The 14519-nt window shown below is 45.6% G+C and overlaps 1 protein-coding gene across 2 annotated transcripts in view; it reads left to right on the top strand.

Moving 5' to 3' along the window:
• Window positions 1-14519, top strand: part of CYSTM1 (cysteine rich transmembrane module containing 1) — a 79096-nt gene that overhangs the window by 27012 nt on the left and 37565 nt on the right. For both annotated transcript variants that reach the window (XM_079702286.1, XM_079702285.1), the window contains exon 2: window positions 934-1155. In XM_079702286.1, the coding sequence (XP_079558412.1) occupies window positions 954-1155 (202 nt within the window). In that variant the 5' untranslated portion in view covers window positions 934-953. The remainder of the gene's footprint in view (window positions 1-933; window positions 1156-14519) is intronic.

The following is a 14519-nucleotide window of genomic DNA, read 5'->3' as shown; positions in this document are numbered from 1 at the left end:
ATCATGTTCATCCAGAATATATGTACTTTGCATTCCCCAGTAATGCTTTTAATCAGTAAGTCATTGTGTCAGGCACTTCGGGGCCTACAGAGATGATAGAAAGGAGATGCTGGCCCCCTCCAGACTTCAGGCCCAATCAAGAGAATGGATAAAAGGCTTTGGGGATTGGGAAGAAATGGCCTCCCTCACAGAAGCAAACCACCCAGAACAGGAACCTGTAAAACAAAGTGGGGGCTCCTGGGGAGTGCTCCAGAGTCCTGGGATCCTGGATGGTCAGAGGAGATGCTTGGCATGCTCTGTGGACAGCTCTGCCCTTTGTGTAGTGACAACCGAGCATACTGCTCAGAGCTGTGGGTCTCAGGAGAGCAACCAGATCACCCAGTACCCAGGGTGGGGGCAACCCTTACACTCACTGGTCACTCACTGCCAGTGTTGCTGCTTGTTAGAAAACCCCACTGTGGCCCAGCCCTGTTTGTTGGAGGATTTCTGTCACCAGGTCAGCCTCTGCTGATCTGATTCATAATTAATACTGTTAGACTTTCTGCCTTCTTCTTAGAGCTATCCAATCACATTTATGGATATTTTAGAGAATTAAAAAACAAAATAATAATCTGTTCTTTATTCAGCACATTTACTGGGGCCTGCCTTGTGCCAGTCACTATGCTAAGCTCCAGGGTCATGGTGATGACCCAAAACTGACGTGATTCCTGCTGTCACAGCCTGTAGTCTAGTGGGGGAGACAGACAAAAGGCAAACATACATAAGATATTTACCAATTGTGATGGTGAGAAGGAAACAAAATGGGCAGAGCTGAAGATGTGCAAGAGGTTTAAGATATCTTAAGTCCATTTGTAAATGATCTCATGATTACAGTTTTTATCCTAACGATTTCCCCAGATTAAATGCAAATAACTTTCATTGTCTGTCTCTTAGGTGTACTCAGCAGGTCCCTGATGAACCAAGGGAACCCTCCACCGTATCCAGGGCCCGGTCCGACGGCTCCGTACCCACCTTATCCACAGCAACCGATGGGGCCTGAGGTCTACCCTCCAGGACCTGTGGGGGGACCCTACCCACCTCCTCAGGGGTACCCCTACCAAGGATACCCACAGTACGGCTGGCAGGGCGGACCTCAGGAGCCTCCTAAAAGCACAGGTACTGTGATGTGAATGGGGCATATATACAGTTGGTCCTCCATATCTTCAGGTTCCGCACCCACAGATTCAACCAACCACCAGATTGAAAATATTTGGGGAAAAAAAATTCCAGAAAGTTCTAAAAAGCAAAACTTGAATTTACTGTGCTTCAGAAACTACTTACATAACATTCACGTTGTATTTACAACTATTTAAATGACATTTACATTGTGTTACATATTATAAATAATCTAGAAATGATTTAAAGTATATAGGAGGGGGCTTCCCTGGTGGCGCAGTGGTTGAGAGTCCGCCTGCCGATGCAGGGGACGCGGGTTCGTGCCCCGGTCTGGGAGGATCCCACGTGCCGTGGAGCGGCTGGGCCCGTGAGCCATGGCCACTGAGCCTGTGCTCCGGAGCCTGTGCTCCGCAGGGGGAGAGGCCACAACAGTGAGAGGCCCGCCTACCGCAAAAAAAAAAAAAAAAAAAAAAAAAGGATATAGGAGGATGTGCGTAGGTTATATGCAAATACCTTTCATATAAGGTATTTATATATAAGGGACTTGCGCCACCGCAGATTTTGGTATCATGTGGGTCCTGAAACCAATCCTCCGTGGATACCGAGGGACGACTGTATGTGTATTATGTGGGTGTGCATGTGTGCAGTCCAATGTCACCAATGGAAATGTTTGCATATTTTCTTTGTCACAGAGGAAACTCTGGCCTTTGTTTGCCATGGTTGACATTTCCAAAGCTTGGTGACTGCTTAGGGTGGCTTCTAACTCCTGAGAAGGACTTCTTTCTTGGGAGGGCTGAATCAATTCTGCCTCCTTTCTCTTGTCCCCTGTGGGGCTGATGACTTCCTGGCCGACATGTTTTCTAAAGGCATCTCCTCGAGCAGTGAGAGGGGGCAAAGTACCAGTTGGATTCTTGCTCTGGCAGCCAGTTTTGCTTTTCAGGTTTAGCCTGTTGGGATTGTTTTATCTCTCAACTTGTTGACCCTCAAGTCATCCTCTTGCCCCTGCTATTGGGGTTGGTTTTCTTTACTAATATGTTTTCATAATTCTATTTAACCTGCTAGCTGAGTTGTCAGCAGGCTTATGAGTCCTTCTTGTGTGCTGGAACAGTGCTACTCAAAGTTTACTGTGCAGACAAGTGCCAGTCCATGAGCGGCTATCAGGCTGCAATGAGATAAATACAGAAAGTGAGAGTAAAATTTTAAAACTTTGAGAGCAATTTGACGTTGCTGTGACATTCGAGCATGGAATCTTGCATTTTACAAAAAGTAGCAGTCTGTGAAGGGTTAGGAAGGAAACATCTTGAGAAGCACTGTGCTACATGTCTTGGTGACCGTTATGACTGTTTTATAACCTCTTGGCTTGCAGAATAGTTGCTCTCTTAGAGCTTTCAGCTTTTGAATATAGCTCATTCTTACCGAGTGCTTATTATGTGCCAGGTGCTCTCCTAAGAGCTTTATATACATTCACATTTAATCCTTGCAACAGTCTTATGAGGTTATTCCCATTTTACAGTGAAGTAATTGAGACACAGAGTGGAGTAACGACTTGCCCAAGGCCACCCAACTAGAAATGGCAGACTCCAGATTTGAATCCTGAAAGTTTGACTGTGGAATCTGTACCTGTATCTTATTGCTGTACTGTTGTCCCTTTCCTGTCTTTTCTGACCTGACACATTTGTCTGAATTTAGGGCCTTAGGCTGCCTCAGAGATTTTCCTATAGTTTAACCCCTTACTAATCAAAAGTAGTAACAGAACTGACAATTCATTTTATTTCAGAATTTGAGGGTTCTTTAGAATGGGTGGATGCCAAGGAAGAAAAATAGGTTTAAGAGGAATTGTGCGCTCAATATGGGAAAGATTTTACTTTTATGGTGTCAAGTCAGGGGCTGTATTAAGATTGAATAGATTTGAATACCTTTAAAAGATTGTTTATCTTGAAGGAAAACTTTTACAATCCAAGGTTCCGTTTTGTTGTAAGTTGTTATAACACGTGCTTGGAGGACTGCAGGAAGTACAACCAGTATAAATCAAAGCAGTTGGCATCCAGGTCTATGACATCAGAGGGGGATTTCCTGAAAATAAATCTCAGTTTCTGGGGTTTCTGCTTCAAAATAAGGTAACCCTGTGATGAATGAAAGAAGGCCGACTGAAAAGACCACGTAATATGTGATTCCATTTATGTGCGTTTCAAGATTAAGCCAAACTAATCTATAGTGATGGAGATCAAAATAGTGGTTACCCCCTGGCTGTGGTGTCGGAGGCTAGGGTAGGGTTTGTTATTGACTAGAAGAACACAGGGAAACTTCTGGGGTATTAGGAGTTTTTTTTGTTTTTTGTTTTTGGCTGCGTTGGGTCTTCATTACTGTGTGCGGCCTTTCTCTAGTTGTGGCGAGCGGTGGCTACTGTTCGATGCAGTGTGTGGGCTTCTCATTGCGGTGGCTTCTCTTGTTGCAGAGCACAGGCTCTAGACGCGTGGGCTTCAGTAGTTGTGGCTCGCGGGCTCTAGAGTGCAGGCTCAGTAGTTGTGGTGCACAGGCTTAGTTACTCTGCAGCATGAGGGATCTTCCCGGACCAGGGCTCGAACCCGTTTTCCCTACATTGGCAGGCGGATTCTTAACCACTGTGCCACCAGGGAAGCCCTAGGAGTATTCTTTTATCTTAATCTGGGTATAAACATTTTCAAGCCACACACTTAATATTTGTGCACTTTAGTATATGTTATGTGTCAATGAAAAAAAAGTCAGCCCAGCATTTGTATTAAACAATAGATTCAGTCCAGTGCCTCCCTAGGTTGTGTCTTTCACCCATAGCTCTCCTGGTGTATGGTTTGTAGGCCATTTCTGGGCCTGTATTGTTTATACTGACTGTAACTACCATTCAGTGGATTTGGAACATTATAGAGCTTGTCTAGAATAAGTGCTTCCTGGGCTCGGTGGACCTTGTCCCCTCATGCAGAAAATACTCACAGGTTTGGCCCTCTTTCTTACCTTTGGTGTAATTTAAGTATTACATCAGCATTTTTGAGGGAAAAAATATTATCTTAATTCTTCTTAGGATTAAAAGGCTTTTTTATTTCAGTGTTATCAATTTATCAATGATTTTATAAATGCAGTTGAAAGCTGTTTAACATCCTTTTCTACAGGATTTCTCTCTCTGTCATCAGCCTGTGCATTGTTAATTGCCCAGACCTGTTCTATACCAGGTATGTCAGGGGATGCCAGGTGGTCAAGTTCTTCTCTCAACCTGGGGTCCAGGTTCTGTGAATGGGACCCTCTGACCCCCCTTTCACTAAGGGATGTGCTTTTTAGGGACCCCTTTCATTTCCTTCTCTTTATATTGCTCCTGGAATCCCCAGTCGGAATCATTCTTGGGGCCTGTATTCTAAGCATGTGTCTTTGAGCTCTCTGCAGAAATTTAGGTTTTTTTTTCTCTAGCAGGATGATTTTAGATGTATCTACTACTGCATATGCCATCTCTCAGCTGAAGTTCATGTGTGTAGTCCCTTCTGTTAACAGCTACCTAGGTGGAAATGATTTGTTTTAGGGTCTTAGCTACTCTTAATTGGTGTCTGGTAATTAGTAAGGGTTTAATAAAGTGTTGAATGGACAGGTCGGTGGGTAGATGGCTAATCTAAGCAGAATCTTCTTTGGTAGTCTATTTTTTAGTTCAAATTTCATTTTTTCAGATATTGTATTTTTAAAATTTATTTTTGGCTGCATTGGGTCTTTGTTGCTGCGCGCGGGCTTTCTCTAGTTGTGGCGAGCAGGGGCTACTCTTCATTGCGGTGCGGTGGCTTCTCCCACTGTGGAGCACAGGCTCCAGGAGCATGGGCCTCAGTTGTTGTGGCCTGTGGGCTCAGCACTTGTGGCTCGCGGGCTCCAGAGTGCAGGCTCAGCAGCTGTGGCACATGGGCTTAGTTGCTTCGCGGCCCATGGGATCCTCCTGGACCAGGGCTCGTACCTGTGTCCCCTGCATTGGCAGGCAGACTCTCAACTGCTACCCCACCAGGGAAGCCCCTGTATTTTTTTTTTTAAGCCTTTGTTTTTCTCAGGAAACCATGTGATTGGAAGCAGCAGGTGCTTGTGGGAATGAGGCTTCCCAGGGAGCACACCTGCAATATGTCAAGGGTCTCCTGGGGAGATTTTTAGTAATAATAACAACTATACCAACTAGTATTTCTTGCACTGGCATTAGCTTCACGTAATCTTCATAATGACCCTGAAGCATTAGTCCCATGTTATAGAGGTGGAATCTGAGGCTCAGAGAGGTTGTGATTCAGTTATTTATTGTATAACATACCACCCTGAAGCTCAGTGGCTTAAAACAACAGTGATTTATTATTTCTCATGATTCTGTGAGTTGGCTTTAGGGGATCTCTCCTGGGGTCACTTGTGTGACTTAATCCAGCTGTCAGCTTGGCTGGAGCTGAAATGTCCAAGACTGCCTCGCTCACGTGACGAAGGCCTGGGTTTAGCTCCATGAGGCCTCTCTCTACACATCTCCCTTTCCACGGCAACTAGCTTCCAAGAGTGTGAAAGTAGCAGCTGCTAGGCTTTTAACAGCTAGGCCCAGAGCTGGCACCGCCTCACTTACCCTGTATTCTGTTGCTCAAAGGCTGGCCAGATTCAGCAGGAGGGGAAATAGATGCCATCTCCCCCCACTCCTGCTTTTTTGGCAACAGCTTTATTGAGATACAATTCACATACCATACAATTCTCCCATTTAAAGTGTCCAATCCAGTGGTTTTTGGTGTATTCACAGAATTGTGTGACCATCAGCACTGTCTAATTCCAGAAGATTTTCATCACCCCGAAAAGAAACCCTTTGGCAATCACTCCCGATTTCCTTAACTCTCCTCCTACATGAATCTACTTTCTGTCTCTATTGATTTGCCTGTGTTGAACTTTTCTTATAAATGGAATCATGTAATATGCGCTCTTTCATGACCGGCTTCTTTCACTTAGTGTAATGTTTTCAAGGTTCATCCACGTTGTAGCAACTATCAGTGCTCCATTCCTTTGCCAAATAATATTTTATTGTATGGATATACCATATTTTATTCATCTGTTCATATTTTATTCATCTGTTCATTAGTTGATGGACATTTGGGTATCTGCTTTTGAGCTATTTTGAATAATAAATAATGGCTGTTATAAACATTGGTGTAAAATACATTCCATCTCACTAGGAGGAATAGCATGTGAATACAGAGTGAGAGGAATCATTGGTGGCCATCTTGGCAGACAGTCCACCACGCTCCAATCTTTCCTTTTAACAATTCACCTCTCTCCCATGTGCAAATTATACCCATCCCCTTCTAAGACCACCAGATGTCTCATCCAGTAACTACCTCGGCTTGGAGTTAAGGATGTCACCATCGAGGATGGCCTCTAACCAGCCATGCTGCTCCCTTCACTCCCTACTCCTCATTCCCATTCTGCCCAACTGTATGGAGAGATCAAACAGAATATCAGCACTTCTGTGAAGCTTTCCCTCTTGTATCCCACACCTCCCATAGAATTTACCACTCCTAGGTGCTTCAGCTGCACCCCATACAGACTTCTTTCAAAGCATCTCCTCTCTCCCAAATTCAGTTAGGTTTCATGTTCTCTCTAATTTACCTCTTTAATGTCTGACTCCAGTCAACCTTGCTCATACTATTTTAGTTTAGGCTTCCACCATTTGTGTTGGTCAAGACTCTTAAGATTGCAAGTGACAGAATCTCAGCCTTAAATATTAACCAACGACAGAGGATCATCGGAGACCTGAGTAAAGGCCCCAGATGATAGATGGTGACCAAAATAGACAGGAAAAAGGGGCACTGAGGGAACAGAGGCAACACAAGGAGCAAAAACCCTACTACAAAAAAGGGGGGGCATCTTCTAATATTCTTAGATATGCAGGGAGATTTCTTACTGAAATAAGAGTAGGGATGCTATATAAAAAGCAACTCAGGATACAAAAGCACTTAGGCAAGGAGCATGTGTCAGCCCACGGATTGGGTTCAAAGACCCATTTGGATAGCCAGGTCTTGCCAAACCAGAACTTAAGGCTTTTTGCCACAGGTGGAAGCTTGACATATGTTTTGGTTATCTATTGCTATGTAGTAAATCACCCCAAATCTTGGCGTTAGAGATTCTATAATTTGGGCAGGACTTGGCAGGAAAGATTCATCTCTGCTCCCTGGTCCTGGAACATAGGAGATAACCAGTGTGCTGAGTTGAGTATGTGTACTTTCTACCCTTGAATGGGATTTACAAACTTTCCTTCTTGGCTTTCAGATTTATAGTTGTCTCAAGGGGCACTATTGGGTTGGCTTACACCAATAATACAGAGGAAGAAGCTGTTTGGTTTGGCAGATGCTTTGGAAGGGAGAGAGGGATGGGAGCATGACTGCTGGCTGTCTCACTGCTGGGAGGGGTCACGTGATGCCCATGCTGAGAAGCTACTATGTTTATGCGTGTCCCGTCCAGGCTTGGGCTTTTCCACTCTTACTGGCTTGGTTTGACCCTCTTGTTTCCCATGAAGTTAATTTAAGTTCAGTCGTATTCTGTCAACTGTTTCAGTTTCAATGAAATCTTGTACTTCTGGTTCATCATAACAAGAAGTTGTTCTTTTGAGTGCAAAAAAAAGCCCCCATCCAGTATCCCTTTTCCCCCTCTCCCTCCTTCCACGTGGCCTCTCAGTGTGGCTGACTTGGGCCTCACAGTGTGACAGCCTCAGGAGGTCTGGGCTCCTTAGGCGTTAGAGTGCAAAAGTGGCAGCTGCCAGGCCTTCCTTTAAAAAACAAACGGACAAAAAACTTTTCATTTAACTTCTAATTTTGAAAATATCCCAGACTTACAAAAGCTTTGCAGAAATAGTACAAACAATTCTGTATACCTTTCACGCAGATTTCCCCAAATCTTCTGCAACTACAAGGTAATGATCTCCCTGGCTTTTTTAGTGCCCAGGCTCAGAAGTCTCAGCACATCACTTCCACCACACTCTCTGTCAAAGCAGCCACAGGTCTAGCTAGCAGAGATTCAAGGGGAGGGGAAATGGACTTTACTCTTGATGGGTGGGTGACAAAGCCACAGTGCAAAATGGCACATGGGTGGGGAGATCTTCAGAAACTCTACCCCCAAGTCCCAGTGGTGATGGGTGAGCTCATGTTCAGTGAAGCATTCTAAATAACAAAACTCTAGGTTCTTATGAATAAGCCATAGTAACAAAACTGTTTAAAGTGAAAATTAAACACAACAGTATCTCCAGTCTTAGGTCAGAAGATAGGCCATCTGTCTTTTTAAGGAAAGTTCTGTGAATTGGTTAGAAAGTCATGAAGTCCGAGGTTTTTAAATTCTCTCACCAAGTGGTATGGACTTATATACACTACCAAATGTAAAACAGATAGCTAGTGGGAAGTAGCCTCATAGCACAGGGAGATCAGCTCGGTGCTTTGTGTCCACCTAGAAGAGTGGGATAGGAAGGGTGGAACGGAGGGAGATGCAAGAGGGAGGGGATATGAGGATATGTGTATATGTATGGCTGATTCACTTTGTTATAAAGCAGAGACTAACACACTATTGTAAAACAATTATACTCCAATAAAGATGTTTTTAAAAAAAAAGAAAAAAGAAATTCTCTCACCAAAATTGAAATGGCTCCCACTCAGATACCTCAAATCATTGGAAATGTTAGAGTTCTCAGCTTATCACCCTTCCCGAGCTCATGGCAGACATCACTTATCAATTCTGGCTCTAGCTGCTCAGCCCCAAATTTGGCTTCAGAACCCTCCTTACCGAAGGATCCTAGGCAGCCGCTATGAGTGAGGCTTGAATTGTTAGGTAAGATGAGGCCATTTTACCATTCCTTGCTAGGCCGAATCCCTCTTTTTAGAGATACTAAAACTGAAGTACAGTGAGGTTTAGTGACTTGCCCAGGGTCCACGAGTTTTGACTAGGATGTAAGTCCTGATTCCAAGCTAAATGCATTTCTTCTTTATGGCCTGCTGCTGCAATCCAGCACTGATTCCACAGCAATTCCCAGACACCTTCCCTCCGCCTCCTCCCTCCGCCTTGCCCCCCAGCCACCGAAACAAACACAAAAACCTGGTAGTTATAACAGGGTACCACTTTCCCAGTAGACAAGTGAAGTGGAGTGTGATAAAAGCTGGGTTCAAATCCCCTTATTAACACGAGGACCTGGGCAGATTGTTTAACCTCCCTGATCTTTGAGTGTGCCTGCCTCCCTCCCCTTGTAAGCTTCCTGAAGGTGATTTTCTCTCCTTCATCTCTGCTTCCACAGAACCTAGAATAGTGCTGACACGTGGTATATGCTCAGTAAATATTTGCTGGACGGATGGAAATATCACCAGTTCGAAAGGTGGTTGTGAATTCATGCTCCACGTCTGGTCCCCTTTCCCCTTGAGCCCCTTCCCTTGCTATTGAACTCTTGTGAGTCCAGATACTGAGGTTTTATTCTTCTGGGTTAGGACCGATATCTGACAATGTATCGATGTAAAATAAAATGAATTCTGCTTCAGCAGAGTCCTTGGGATGCCCCCATGGAGTTCAGAAGCCTGATTGGCCTTTGAACTGGATTTCTCAGCCTGTAAAAAAGTGCCCCTGTTCTTGCTCTTTGTAATTTGAAGAAGCAAAAGCGGGGAGCACCTGTTCCAGGGGAGCCCTGCCGGGTCACTGGCCAACCAGCAAGATGCTGTGAGCGGCCTTTCCTCAGTCCACCGTCAGAGTGCCGACTGGTCACATGGCATGGTGCACCTGCACACTCCCTTTGGTGTCTGACACTGCTCTCATCACTCAGCACAGGGATAAACGAGAAAGGAGTTTAGAAAGGAGTTTAACCGTCTGGCATCTCTGGCTAACTGGCTTGAGGTCTGGAATTACAGCTTGGCTTGTTTGAGCCTTTTATGCTTTTTTTTCATCAGAAACTCCGATCAGGCATCGTCATTGCCCTGAGAAGACTTTTCAGCATAGATAAAGTCCAGCTCAGTACCTTCTTTCTCTGCCAGGCATCAGATGACAGAATGTCTCAGCAAGGACACTGCCTGGTGCCACCTAAAGCCGCATTGGCTTAGGAATCTAGGTGGAGTTTCTCCAGTTCCCTGAGCTTCTGTTTCCTTATCTGTAAAATTGGTATTATAGGACTGTGGCAAAGCGTAAACAGTCATATACCACGTGTAGAGTGTATGGGCAACCAGGGACTTAGCACCCTCCCTTGGCCCACACCACTTTTCTGAATTTTTGCTTGTGGTTGGATGGGGGTGGTGAAGACAGGAAGCCCTCAGGGGAAAGGTGGGGAAGCCAGTTGCTGAGGGTCATTCCTGATCTACCCTGAGAATCCCCACCCTTCTGAGGCAACCGTGGGACGGACAACTCCAAAGTCATGTCATCTGCAGTTTATAGCCTTATAACTGGTCTCCCTCCTCCTGCTCTTGCCCCCTGCTGTCTGTTTTCTCCCCAGACCCTCTAGAAGCTTCCCTTATCACTCAGAGTAAAAGCCAGTCCTTAGGGTGACCAGCCAGGCCCTCCATGAGCGGGCTGCCCCCATGCACTGCTCCACCTTCACAGGCCGCCCCATTCCCACCCCGGCCTTGGTATTTGCCATTCCCTTTCCCTCTCCTCCGAAATCGACTGGGCTTGTGTCCTCTCGTGGTTCTTGCTCAGCTGTCACCTAGTCAGAGAGGCCTTCCAACCACCTCCCCTCTCCCTCTGCCCCATTTAAACAAGCACCCCAGCCTGGCACACTCTCCCCGCTATGCCCACCTCTTTTCTCTTCCCAACACATTGTTCACATGTCCCTTGGCTGCCTTTCTCCTCCTGCTGGAACGTAAGCTCCTTGAAGGCAGGGACTTTTGTATGTCATGTTCACTACTCAATTCCAAGTATGTGCTGACTGGCTGAGTGTCCCCTCCCCCAATGTCCTCTGCCTGCACAGGTGTCTTTGCAGCATTCTCCTTCCAGCCTTACCTTGGGTCCCTGTTCCTCCTCATCTCCTCCGTACAGAATCCTGGGAGTGGCTCCAAGGAGCTGCTACTAACTGAGTTTTTGCTGTGTCACGCCTGGTGCTGAACACTGTATATCCATCAGCATTTAATTAGCGTGACAGCTCTATGAGGTGGGTCTTACTAAAGAAGAGTTTGCCCAAGGTCAGAGCTAGTAAGTGGCGAGCAAACATTCTAACACCATGTGTGACCTGAGGGCCTGTTCTCTATGACGGTGGAGCCTCAGGAATAGGTGCCAGCGCCCGAGGGCTCTGCCCCGTTGCTGCCTTCCAGTCTGGCTAAGGTCCGCGCTTGGCCTACTTCGTGCTGCTTCCTTCTTGGTCTCCTGGTTTATCCTGATCTCTGCCTTCTTCATGGCAAGAGTTGACTGTCTTGCGAAATACTTCTTTATATCTTATGCTCACTTGATCTTTGTTCAGTTAATTCATTTAACCTTCGTCCTTCCTCTTGCATCTCTTAGCACACATTCTGGGACGTTCAGTTGAATCTGCTAGTGCCCAAAGGGCATTTTCATGGAATTCCTTGGAAAAGTGCCCTTATGTCTCGCATGGGCTTGGGCCAGCATCTTTAAAACTTCAGCCAGCCCTGTCAGAATCGGGACACTTGTGGTTTCTGACTCAGCAAGTAGGTCTGGTCACATAGACTCTTTGCTATGAGAAGAGAGACAGACCCAGTGGCCACAGGAGGGAGGTCTCTAGAAAGGGAGGAAGAAGAGGAAGATGAGCAAGGAAGGGATATGAGAGGGAGGCGGTATGGTTCCCAGACCTAGCACAGTAGCTGGTAGTTAGTAGTGCTTCCAGAAAGGTCTACAGAGAACATGAAACCTCGGGACCTATCTAGAGGAAGGTGCAGACACTGGGGGCAAATGGGACGGTTGCCTGTGGTCTGATCCAGCCTGAACTTGGCCCCTCAACTAGGAGAAGGCGGGCTGCTTATGGGGTCCTCCGGGGGTACGTGGCTCTTGATAAGGGCTCTGTGACCCCAGCTGTTTCTCCCAGCACTGCAGGGGCCCCCTTTCCCTATCTCAGGGAGGGCAGGGGCCTTCATGGCCCTTCAGGCCTAGAGCTTGCTGATTCTTGCTTTGGAGGGGAGACTGCTCCTTCTTACTTTTTGTCATGGTCTACTGGCTTCCATTTAGTGGAGGCTTTGCTACCAGCCTGGGTTTCTATGGGATAGGCCAGAGGTTTTGATTTACCTGAGGATAAAAAGGTGTTGGTGGAAGCAGTTCCTCACCTAACGCTTGGGCGTGCCAGAGTAGAACCTATACAAGTTAAGGGCTCAAACATTTCTTTTGCCCTCCTTAATGGTTTTCTATTATTCTTAGAATAAAGACCAACATTCCAGAAGGTCTTGAGAGGTCCTTCATGGTCTAGCCTTGCCAGCAGATTCTGTTTCAATTCCTCAGCCTCACCGGGCCTCTCCTCCCATATGGCTTTTGCAAATTGTATTTCCTCTGTATGGCTTGGAAAATTCACACCTCTCTTGACTCAGTACAAGTAACCTATTCATCCTTCCCATTTCACTCCTGTGTCACTTCAGTGATGCTGAGTGATGCCTTACCCCCACCCCGGTCTGGGTCAGCTTCTGTCCTTCATAGTACTCTCTGGGTTTGTAATTTTACAGCCTTGGCTCTAGTTAGAGAATTACGGTCTCCACCACTGTCTGAAAGCGTGCTGATAGTAGAGACCTTGTCTAATTTGACTGACCACTTGATTCCCCAGTAACTACTTGTTGAGTGATTGAAGATGAGAAGTTTAAGGATAGCACAGGGGACTCTGCTCAATATTTTTTTTTTTTTTTTTTTTTTGTGGTACGTGGGCCTCTCACTGTTATGGCCTCTCCCGTTGCGGAGCCCAGGCTCCGGATGCACAGGCTCAGCGGCCATGGCTCACGGGCCCAGCTGCTCCGTGGCATGTGGGATCTTCCCGGACCGGGTCATGAACCCGTGTCCCCTGCATCGGCAGGTGGACTCTCAACCACTGCGCCACCAGGGAAGCCCTCTGCTCAATATTTTATAACAACCTGGTTGGGAAAAGAATTTGAAAAAGAATAGATACATGTTTATGTATAACTGAATCACTTTGTTGTACACCTGAAACTAACACAACATTGTTAATCAACTACACTCTAGTATAAAATAAAAAGTTAAAAAAAATAAAGATATGCAGGAGAGAAGACAGGGTGAGTTTCTGGAATAAGCTTTTTCAAGTGTTAAACTGTGGGTTTGAGTTTGCAGAAAAGACTGTTTTGCACTACTTTTCACTCCCTCACGTTATTCATTTTTTGGTCTGGGTTCTGAGCAGAATATTCACTGTGGAGCACTGTTGCAATACTGGCAGTCACAGGTATGTGAATTATCAGAACTGAGGGATACAGCTTTGGGTCATTTTTGCCTCCACTGAGTGGTCTGGTCCCTAAACATAGTAACAACTCTCATAGAAAAAAAAAGTGTTTTCCCATTCATAGTCCAGATACCCCATCATCTCAAATCTTTTTTGTCTTCTTATTTCCTAGGCAGTTCTTACTTACGTGCACGTGTCATTTGCACCTGGCTGCCATTGTAGTGTAGATTCCATTGTGTATTCTGTTTTCCCCCCAACTTACTTTGTCATAAGCAAATTTCCTATAAGGCAGGGTTTCTCAACCTCAGCACATTGACGTTTGGGCCAGATAATTTTGGCGGGGGGAGTGGGGCACTGTCCTGTGCATTGTACAATGCTTAGCAGCATCTCTGGCCTCTTCCCACTAAATGCCAGTGGTATCTGCTCAGTTATGACAACCAAAAATGTTGTCCAGACATTACCAGATGTTCCCTAGGGGCCCAGAACCTGCCTTTGAGAACCACTGCGATAGAGTCTTCATAATGAAAACTGTACGTTGGGCTTTTGAGCCCAGTGGAGAAAGAGGCCTTCCTAATCAGCTTCATTAGCAGCTGAAAAATTCATGACTTTTTCTGGTGACCTGCCCAGGAAGAAGGCTCCGGGAACTTGGAGCTATAAAGAATTCCCTCTTGACCTCTTACTGTACAGACAGGCTTTGTTTCTGAGCCTCTCTGGTGGGACGGGAGAATCTGGGTGTTTGATACCAATTCCTAGATTAAAACTAGGAGGACAAGAAGAGTTTGAAGCCAGTGGTCTAAGTTTTTGAACATTTAATATTAATTATTGTTGAATAGTTAATAAATAATAGTTAAATAAAAGAGCTAATAATTATCAGGTGGTTACGGTGTGTCAGGCATTTTTATGTGTTAACTCATTTAGTCCTGAGAACAACCCTCTGAGGTAGATCTTTTCTCATCCCCGTCATGTAGATGAAGAAACTAAAGCAGAGAAGGCATGAAACTTGTTCATGGTCTCACAG

The sequence above is a fragment of the Hyperoodon ampullatus genome, assembly GCF_949752795.1.
Source record: "Hyperoodon ampullatus genome assembly, chromosome: 4".
Classification (NCBI taxonomy): Eukaryota; Metazoa; Chordata; class Mammalia; order Artiodactyla; family Ziphiidae; genus Hyperoodon; species Hyperoodon ampullatus.
The sequence above is the reverse complement of the archived record's forward strand: the minus strand, read 5'-3'. Positions and strand labels throughout refer to the sequence as shown.